This window comes from Varanus komodoensis, unplaced genomic scaffold (assembly GCF_004798865.1).
Source record: "Varanus komodoensis strain SLA01 unplaced genomic scaffold, ASM479886v1 scaffold107, whole genome shotgun sequence".
Lineage (NCBI taxonomy): Eukaryota > Metazoa > Chordata > Lepidosauria > Squamata > Varanidae > Varanus > Varanus komodoensis.
Genome location: NW_025335305.1, coordinates 672,692 through 683,218, shown reverse-complemented (window position 1 = coordinate 683,218; position 10,527 = coordinate 672,692). Strand labels below are relative to the sequence as shown.

Genomic DNA, 10,527 nt, shown 5'->3' with positions numbered 1-10,527 from the left:
GCTCAGCCGCTTCCGGCTCCCCGCCGGCGCTCGCGCTTGTTTAAGGTCCAGCCGCCCATTGGGGGAGGGCAATGGCCGGGCCCACAGCGCAGCTCTGATTGGCTGGTTCAAGAGGGACTCTCCCACGATGGGCGGGAAAGAGCTGACAGCACTTCCGGCCAGAAAGGGAAACGGTTTCCCATGCGACGTCCAATGGCAGTTGGAAGCGCGAGAGTTCTGCCATAAAGACTTCAACGCCTAGAGCTACGCACCCGGTTCGTCTTCGAGCGCCTCGGCTCTCCGGCCTCGTCCAGGCGGCAAGGCTGGGCCGCCCGGGACTGATGGGGGTAGCGGACAAAAGGCCTGGGGCTCGCAGCGTGCTCTCCCCCACGAGGCATTACGAGGACTCCAGGAAACAACTTCTAGGTCCGCCTTCCTTAGCCAGTTGTGTTGGGAGTGTGAGTTCCTTAGTTTCCAGGCAACTGGCTGGGAATTAAGAGAGTTGTGGAGGGCGCCAGGTTAGGGACTACGACTCCCTGGGTTCGTTCGTTCGTTCGTTTTAAAGATTCAGGCAGATAGGCCTACGAGCAAATAATTACTTTGTCCCAGAACAGTTCTGAATACCAGATGCCGGGGAGCAAGCTAAACCGGTCTGCCTTCACGTCTGGCCTGCAAGCCTTTCCAAACCCAGATACTGGATTAAGGCTCCTGCCTTACGCAGTTGCATAAATGTGGTGCAACTGCATCAGCTTGTATAGGGATGGGCTATAAATCCTTCAGTTCCTTCTTCAAATGCCCCTACTCCTAAGAGAACACACCAGGAACCTCTCTTCATGCTCTGCAAGCCCTATAGGGGGCCTCATCTTTCTCATACAATGGACAAAGAATTGATTACCCTTACTCTGTTTCAGCTATTTTATACTTTGTTCCAGAACAGTGATTCCCAACCTGGGTATGAGCCAGGACATTTAGAGGTATTTGAAAAAATGGAATGATTACAGAAAACTCCTTTGAGTTTTGAATGTAAATATGTATTCACTGCCTTTTAATCCCATTATTGGGCTATTTACAGTTACACCATAGATTTGAAATAACAGCAAATATATTAATTACAAACATTTTGCCATTATGAAGGATACAATTTATAGAAGTGGGCTGCCAAGGGGTATGCAAGTGAAAACCTCTGCTAGAAATGCAAGTAGGAATCCACTGTTCTAGAAGCAGTATTTTTAAAAGCTTTTGTATACCTGCTTAGGGCAGAAACACCTGCTTAAAAACAAATATGATATGAAGATCACCACCAGGCTACATTTTCAGAATACCTCAGAGAATGAACAAGCCAGAAAGAATGGAAAGGAACAGCTTTTATTTAAAGTTCAAGGTATTTCCTTAGTCATTTGACAGCACGTGAACAGGAATGAATTGCCTGTTGGGCATATTAGATCTTCGCTCTTCTGTTTCTAATTGGGTAGGCATCTCATGGTATTTCTGCATTTGCAGGTCACACTGCAAGCTCCTTGCTCTCATCATTCTCATGTCCAGTCGCAGTCATTACATGGCAGTCAAAGGTCCTGCTAAGATGCTCTTCTCACACAAGGACCCATATTAAGTGCAAAATATATTTTTGTTCATAAATAAATAGTGATTTTGCTGGAAATAAGTTTATTTGTTCCCACTAATGGTGGGGGCTCAGGAAGAAGTCCCTGTGCCCGAGTAAACTCTGCAAGCCTAAGGGATATTTTCAGTCCACTTCAGGCACAACTTGGCATTTGATGGTGATGCTGCACAAGCTTAGTCATCAGCCAGTCGGAGAAAGGTCCCAGAAGAGGTTGGCACACTAAAGAACATAAGAAATGTTCATGTCAGTTTGAAACACAGAAACTGAGCAAGTCAGAAGGGCCTCCCGGGCCAACTAATCTGACCCCCGGCTCCAGCCGTCTCTGCTCATGACATGAATGAGTGGAGGAAGACATGAAAGCCAGAATGGGATCACAATTAGGGCTACTTTTACTTTTAGACAGGGGACTGTATCCAGCATTAGCCTAACATCTGAACCGGTCAACTCTAAGCAAAACCCACCCTTAGATACAAGCCATATTCTACCTCCAGGAATCTGAAGTGTTTTCCCCCCGCCTAAACAGGCATGCCATTATAACAGATTCTTATACAAGAAATTAAGTCCCTTTAAGGTCTGTGGGACACACTCCCAGGTAAGTGGGTTACTGCAGAGGGGCAAGATTAAAACCCAAGGAGCAAACAAGCTAGGATCTGAGGAAAGGCGTAATGGGTGAAGAAAGGACAAGAATCAAGTACCACTCCACTAGCTGGGCTCCAATGATGTCATGTATGTGGTAGGGAAGGCCCAGTTTCACAGCACTTGGCGCTCGACGGTTCTGCAGATCAGACAGCAAAACCTCTTTGTATTTGGCTTTCTGGATCATACTCAGCACAGCTTTCCTTCCTGGGAAGAGATACACAGATCAGAAAGCTGCTCCCTTGCTATGTATTTACAATGGGTTGTATCCAAATTTAGATATAGGCAGTCTAGTTAGGGAAAACACAATTTCCCCTCCAGCCCCACAAAAATGCTACAGTGAAGTGTGTAGAGCCCCACAGAATGGGGTACATTGTGGTGAAGGTAGGAAGGGGGATCAATAAAAGTCAAGTGGAGACACTGTGTGTAATGCTTCTATTTGCCTGTTTGCAGGCACCAAAATTTGGACTGAACCCAGTATTTATATACAATTAATGTCTTCTGGGCTGCTTACAGTAAGAGTTAAACACAATTACAGAAGGCAGTCTAGAAACATGGATGCAACATAAAATTAACAACAAATAACAACACATAACAGGGCCCTCCCCAATTTCAAAGATCTTAAAACTGCAAAAAACAAAAGAGCACCGTATTTTTCCGACTATAAGATGCCCCCATGTATAGGACACCCCCCACTTTTCTTACTGATCTCCGAGCGAGCGAGCAAGCTGCTGCTGCGGCATGTGCACACACGCCGCCTCCCCGCATGTGTGCACCCGTGCCCACCTCCCCTGCAAGCATGCCCACGGTTCTCCTCTCGGCCCCCAGTGTATAAGACGCCCCTCCATTTTTAGGTAAATATTTTAAAGAAAAAGTATAATCTTATACACAGAAAAATATGGTAGTTCTTTAAAAGATTTTAAGACTGAATAACCTGAGAAAAGGACATCCTGGGCACTGGAAAGCCCACAATGTCAGCATCAGGCGAGCCCTTTAGTGGAAGGAGGCAAACAAACCTTTGATGAAGCATTTGACAAAGCGGCCTGCTCCCGGCACTGCCAGCCACCAGCTACCCGCATCACGCAAAGTCAGGACTCCGGCATTCACCAACTGCCTGGACACAACACAAGGGACAGGAGTAAGTGTCCCTCACCAACAGCTCTTCCCTTAGTGCTGAGAGGCAGCTGTTTCCAGGGCTGAACTCAGTGAGGCAGACGCCAAGGAAAGTGTGGCTGGGGGCCTTTCACAAACATGGCTCTGTCTTCCTCAGAAGGCAGTAGAGCTCGACAGTGGACAATGCAGATTCGCACAACCTGAAACCCATGGAGCTGAATGTCACCCTGCAGTCAGGTATGGCAGCCTCTTAACAGACCAAAAAGGCTGCCAAACACCCGACAGGCAAGCATACTTGATGGACGGGCTGTATGAGGCTTTGTGAGCTGCACATTCCACCGCGCCAGGGCTGCAGTCCGATGAGCACTCGCCTGTAAATTAAGCCCCATCTGAACACGAGGACTTGCTTCTGAGTAAACATGCAAGGACTGCACTGCAGATCATTCTGACCAATCAGTTCTACCCCTTCATTTCCTTAAGAGGTGTCCTCAGTCATGCTGTAGATTTTTATTTTAATCGTGGCTATTCTTAAAACAAGTTCTTAAAAAATGAAGGGGTAGGCACCATCTTAGGAGAAATACTGTTTGGTTTACGTTGGCAGAAAATGTCCTTGCTACGGTTCAGGGTGTAGCTTAAATTGCAGAACTCACTTCTACAAGATACTTATTTATACACATATTTAAATTGCAGAACTCACTTCCACAAGATACTTATTTATACACGTATTTATAGGCCACCTATAACTGCTGAGGCTGTATGTATGTATGTATATATGTATGTGACATAGTGATGGTCACCAATGTGGATGGCTTTAAATGGAGACTGGACATTGATGGGGAAGCTTTTCATTGGCTCCTTGTCCCGGGGGCTCTGTGCTACCTCAATATGAGAGGCAAGGAAGGAGCTGTGCTAGGAAGCTTCAGTGGAAGGAGCTGTTCCATTCAGGTACCCACTGAAGTATCTTGTTGGCTGCCGAGGGAACTCAACACTGAACTAAAGAGGTCTTTGGTCTCATCTGCCAGGGATCTGTCCATGTTCTTATGATGGACATCTACTGTTAACATGGGCATAACCTAGAAAGAAAGGAAGAATGCTTGAGAATGGTCTTTTAAGTTCTTTTTTATAACTTGTGTTGTGTGTTCCATCACTGGTTTTATTGCCACCCCAGCAGCTTTGGCTACAGGGCTACTCAAAAATTGATTTTTTTAAATGATCATGTTTAATCCTTATCCTCCGTGAAGTTGTCTATTTGCAAAACTAAGCAGACAGACCTCCCTCAGTTGGGCAGCAGAGTAGCAGTAAATGCTCAGAAAACCCCAGCTTTTAATACAGGGACCAAATTCACATCTGCTTCACATCCTTTCCCTGCCATTTGCAGGGGAAGGATGGCAACTCATTCACCCCACTGGGGAAACACTTGCTTACGTGATTTCCATGTCACTGAAGCCAAACTCCCTCAGCATCCTGTTTTTGTCAAAACTGATGTCAGGGCAGGAAGTGAAGACAGAATCCAGGAACTTCTGCACTGTCCTGGCAAATTCCTTCCCAGACACAAACTCCAGCACCTGAGGAGGAGGAAGAGTTGTCACAGAGTTGTCACCTTCCCTAGATGCTTCAACACCTCTACTCAGCCTGGGAGCCCCTTGGGCAGATGTATGACCTTTTCTTTATAACTGTCCGTGAATGCAACAACCAAAGTGTCGGAATCAAAGCCATGCTGGAACATCCGAATGCATCCCTCATCCTTCAGTTGGCTCTGCAGAGATAAAAAGGTTTCTGTGGTTTGCTTTAATTTATTCCCAAAGACAGTTCACACACAAACTGAAAGAGTGGAAAACATTAAAAGGTGCAGAGAGAGAAGTGAAGGAGCGGTTGCCCATCTACGCTCGAAGCCACCCAAGGCTGCAGAAAATAGCCGGGCGCATCAGCACAATCCCCTTGTGCCTCCAAACTAACATGTTGGAACATATCCCGAGCATGCCTCCTCATGCCCTCAAGGAAAATAACCTTGCATTATAGAAAGGATCAATGGCAGTAGAATAGGTACCCTCAAAGTTTAGTTCCCCCACATACCCTGTTTCAATGGGACTGGAAAAGAGGCAGGGGGAGGGGCAGAATACCCTCTGAAAGTTCATACATTTCCTATTTTAATTATTATTTATTTATTTAAAACATTTGTATGCCGTCCTTTATGACAATTGTCTCAGGATGGCTTACAGCAAGTACCAAAAATAAAACAGTACAGTAAAATAATATATAACCAGAAAAATAAATCAAAGTGACTGTTATTAAAATTACTAAATTTTAAAACAGCATTTAAATAAAAAAGGTTTTAACCTGGTGCTGAAAAGAATATAATGAATTCAAATAATTTTACGTATTACTCGTGAATGGTCCAGGCTTTGTATGTGGGCAAACAGCTCAAAAGACACAGCAAAGACTTCAAGCAAGTTTACAGGGCTGTCAAACACTGTGCTTGTTACATCTGGGTGAAGCCGTGTCTCCTGGCATGGCCCCTGAAAAGGTGCACCCCAGACCCTGCAAGAGAGGGATCTGTCTGCCCTGTTACTCTGCAGGGAGAAGGGTTGGCATTCTTGGCCTACGAATCCCCCCAGCTTCAAAATGTACCAGCCACCAAGCAAAGTGCCACTTTGAGGAGCCTGAGCCCAGGGACTGAACATCTCAGAGAGTTCTGTCCGTTCCTGGGAGAAGAGCTGGCTGCCCTGTAGTGGTGGGGAGGGAGCAGGCCCAGGACTCTGTCCCTCGGCCTATTCATGCCCCACAGCTTCAAATGCATTGGATGAAAGTGTATTCCCCTTATGGCTGAGGAGGATGCTGCAGGCTACTGCTTGAACTAGACGAAGAAATGAAAATTGATATTTTTGAAACAAAATAATCATGAGGTACATAACCCCTAAGCCCCTGTTGTATGCATGTGCTTAGGTTTCATGGTCTTTGTACTGTGGCACTGACAGACACTCCTCTTCTTAAAGAGCGTCTTCTCCAACATTCCATGGTTAGTTACTGTATTTATATCCCACCCTTTTCCTTCCACGGAAGTCAAGGTAGCTTAAATAATTCTCCTCCTCACAACATTAGAAGAGAGAATATTATTCCTCTCCAGGCACTAAAATGAGAGCACATCTCTTGAGTTCGCCATTGGAAAAAGATGCCAGAACACCTCTAGGGGGCTCAAGCCATGCTGAACTAGATGGTTTGGCTTGACAATAGGTTGGGATGGAGGACATCAGAAATGCGGAAGGTGTTGCCTACCAGGTGTCTGTCCACCGTCGTGCGGTCTTTGATGAGACTGTAGATCTGGTGTCTCAGAATCAAAGGCGGCAGGGAATCCTCAAATAATTTGCGAGGGAAGAGAGACACCAAGTACTGGAGAGCAGCATCAACTGCCCCAGGGCCCTCTAGGAAAAGAAATATCGAAGGGGTTGCTTAAGAACGCAGGAGCCACAACGCTCAGCATGCCCTAGAACATGTATGGTATCGGTTCCCAACTCAGACACCCTCTTCCCTGGCCCTATCCCTTCTGCCCCCATCACTTGTTTCTGGGTTTTTCCAGCTTCACACATCCCATCCCTTATTCTAAAAGGTTTGCAATGCCTCTTCTAAGTCTTAGTTGCAGGCAGAGAGAGCTTTAAGCCAAAAAGATGCCTGGGGTATTTTGGCTCCAGCCACCACTGAAATGCAGCTGCCAAGAGCATCTCTAGGGTTCCCTGTACCTGCCCTAGAAGACTTCCCCCATACCATTCACACATTCTTGCTCTCTCTTTCACCACCCTCTTCAGAAGATGCATGTCAAAACATTCCCCCCATTCTCACCTTGCTCCGAGGGCTCTGGTGCAGGGGCCAGTCGTTGTTTCTTGGCCTTGAGAGAATCAGAGACGAGCTGATGCTTCCGTTTCATGTGGCTGAAATAGAGGGCTAAAGAGCAACAATTGCCTATTTATGCATTTTATTGGGTGTTTACTCCATAGCTCATGACTGTGGCCCTCCAAGTGTTGGGTCTACAACCCTCATCAATCCTAACTTGCATAGCCAATGGTGAGGGATCAGGCCAAAAGAAGGAATAGGGAAAGCTACAAATTGCCCACCCCTGCTGTAGACCATCGCTTGCCTGGCCGTGCTTTTCCCAAAGGCCGTGCTCCCTTTACCAGTCTCCCAACCTCCCTACCTCATTTCCATACTGTGTGCCCCTTCCAAAAGCATCCCCCTTCAGGCTCAGCAATATTTTCTCTAGCTCCTCCCCAGTAAAACTGCAAGGCCTTCTTTTCTTCAAAAAGCTTTTTGTGTGAAGCCTGTAATCCATATCCCTTTCTATAGACCTCCCATAGGTTCAGTCCTCACTCAACAATTATTCTAGCAAACACCTCACAATCTTCTTGCATTCAGAAAGTTCTCAGGTAGTCCTTGGTGCTATAACAAGCTTTCATCACTTCCCTGGTGCCACTGCTTTGGGTTGTTCTCTTATATATTAGCACAGTTTCTGTACCTTTAATAAACACAGTTGGTGTAGAAATTCAGCAGCCCCGCCTTTTTCCAAGTCACTTCAGTGCCTCAAAACGAAGGACCAACTACTTAATTTTCTGTGCCAAGATTCAGCAAAAGCATACAAGGAGGACCTGTAAAACAAGTGGGAACGGGTCACACCTATGCCAATTAGCAATTTTAGTCATCAAAATGGACTCTGCACTCTTTCTGAGATTGAATCACACACTTGCTGCTTTCTCTTGCATTGCATAATCTTTGAACATCACATCATTCTGAATTTTAAAAAAGTCCTGCCTCTCTGCCTGCCACTCCCCAGAAAGTAAAGCAAAAACCACCACACAATGTAAAACAGTAAGTGTGTGAATGTGTCCTACAAAGATAGATTCCATGCACACACAAAGGAGCTCCAACCAACCCCAATACTTCAATATCTCTATGATAAAGTAGAAAAGATGCTGAAAGTGCCACGCGTTCTGTTGAGCGAAACTGAGCATCACTTGGTAGGCACACCTGCTTACTCACGTATCTCATCCATTCACATCTAAAGCAAAGTGGGGCTTTTTTTTCTTTCACAGTAAAAGCTACGCATGGGGAAGCTGAAGAAACAGGAACATGCTTCCCCCACTACTTTACCTCCCTACATGCCTCCCCTCCCTGCAGACATTTTATTCCCCACTTCTGTTGTGAGAAAAATATTCAAAACGAAAAAATGCAGAGAAGGTGAGGTGGTGAGTATGTGGAGGATTCACACCCACACTCTATTGATTTAAAAAGCTGTTCCCACTTTGTATGGCGCCCCAACTGTGGAATGCACTCCCCAGAGAGGTTTGCCTGGCACAACTTTATATTCTTTTTAGTGCCAGGTAAAAACCTTTTTATTTACCCATTATTTTAAGGATCGAGGAATTTTAACTTGGTTTTAATATATTTACAGTCACATTTTGGTTTTTGTTTGATATTATATATGTTGTTTATTTATTGTTCTTAGAACTGCAAGCAACCCTGGGACTTTTTCTATGTAGGATGGAGTAAAAATATTTTAAATAAATAAATACTGTTTAAACAGGCTAGTTATACGAACATTCTTGCTCTCTTCACACCAACATCAATTCTTTGTGTAAGAAAGGCAAGCTCTGTATCAGTTTCACACCCTTGCCAAATTCACCATGACAGGAATAAGCTGCCATGGTGCCCTCCAGATGTTTTGGGCTACAACTACCAAAACCCCAATAGTGAAGCATATGTAATTCCAACTGATGGAATTGCATACCAAATTATCTGGAAACCACCCAGCAGTCTATCCCCGTCCCAGTACTTTGCTCAGCATCTCCCACAGTCTATAACCAAAAATAAACAGGGCTATTACAGAACCTTCAGAAGCAAAATGTAAGCTTGGATTATGTAAGCTTCATTGTCATTCACTGCCTTAGGAACTCTCCTGCCCTCAATAGAACCCAAGAAATATTAAATCAATACATCACAGAAAAAGTGTTCATAGCGTAGAGTTTTCTTCTAAAGCTTCTTGTTAAAGCTCCTTCACATTCCTTTTCCCATTCCACACTTTCCCAAGGGTCTACTGCACTGCAATCCCCATCATCCCCAATCAATCTAGCCATCAGAGAGGATGATGTTTAAATGCTGGGGGAGGAGTGTGGAAAGGCGAGCTTGGATATCAACAGATGCATTGGCCATACCACAGGACATCCCATTTGGAAACGTCTAATTTGGAAAAGTCTGCCCTATTCACGTCCTTCCCTCCTCCTCATTTGAACATCTTCCTGCCCGATTTACAACTTGTCAGTTTCCTGGGGTCCTTTACTCCTTTTTTGTTCTCCACTCCCATAAACCCCCCAAATGACGTTAACAGCCTGCACCTCGCAAATATAATGACACCCATCCCCAGCCTTACCTGCATTAACGTGGCTCTTACCTCGTCCCCAAAAGATAACGTCATTCCCCCTTCAACACTGCCGGACACCTCTATCCTTAGCGTGGCCGGGAAGAAGAGACTCGATTGATTGCGCAAGGAACCAATGATTTAGTTTCTTTCCGGCTAGAGCCGCCATTTTTATTAGGGGAGGAAGCCAAAAGGGAAGCGCCTCGCGCCATTTTGGTTGTGGGAAAACAAGGCTTCTGTTCTTTCATGGTAAGTGGGTGGGGGAAGTTAAATAGGTAGGGCTTTATTGAGAAATCCTTTAGTGATTTACAGTAGATCAGTGTTTCTGAGTTTCACTTGCCCAACAACTGCAAGAACAAGTCCACTTCTCTAAATTTTACTGCTAAAATGAAGAAATTCCATGGCCTGCTTTATTTTATTTATTCATGGTAAGGACTCCTATGCCTAAGAACCATTTCTGCCGGTACTTCATGAATATCACTCCCCTCTGACAGCACAGTTTACATCTCTTCGTCCCCGCATGGGTGGATCTGCAAGTTTCAGCTTGACATAGCACACAAGCAGTGAAGTGTCCGATGCCCATGACAGATCATGCCCACATAAACCCATTTGTCTTTAAGGTGCCACAAGAGTTTTTGTGGCTATCTCTGCTCATGTGGGCTACCCACTGGAACATTCTGTTTATCTTGTCTTTTTAAGACCTAGTTTCTGGCAATTTTCCTGACCTTTAATTCAGTTGCAGTGCCAGCCTTCTGTGGACTGGCAAAACACATTTGAGATG

General features: G+C 45.2%; 1 protein-coding gene across 5 annotated transcripts; it reads right to left on the bottom strand.

Annotated features, from left to right (window-relative positions):
* Positions 1 to 1,325: 1,325 nt before the first annotated feature.
* STK19 (serine/threonine kinase 19) lies at positions 1,326 to 9,870 on the bottom strand. Of its 5 annotated transcripts, none has more exons than XM_044419715.1 (9): positions 9,759 to 9,870; positions 7,851 to 7,980; positions 7,181 to 7,282; positions 6,620 to 6,765; positions 5,007 to 5,102; positions 4,772 to 4,911; positions 3,250 to 3,347; positions 2,293 to 2,440; positions 1,326 to 1,816 (listed from the first exon to the last, which is right to left on the bottom strand). In XM_044419715.1, exons 3-9 carry the CDS (start codon positions 7,263 to 7,265, stop codon positions 1,771 to 1,773), a joined length of 759 nt encoding a protein of 252 aa, XP_044275650.1. In that variant the 5' UTR covers positions 7,266 to 7,282; positions 7,851 to 7,980; positions 9,759 to 9,870; the 3' UTR covers positions 1,326 to 1,770. The 5 variants fall into 5 exon arrangements, with proteins under 5 accessions (XP_044275650.1, XP_044275651.1, XP_044275653.1 ...); XM_044419716.1 differs by having other exon boundaries at positions 7,181 to 7,269; XM_044419718.1 differs by having other exon boundaries at positions 7,851 to 8,008; positions 9,759 to 9,869.
* Between the last annotated feature and the right edge of the window lie 657 nt (positions 9,871 to 10,527).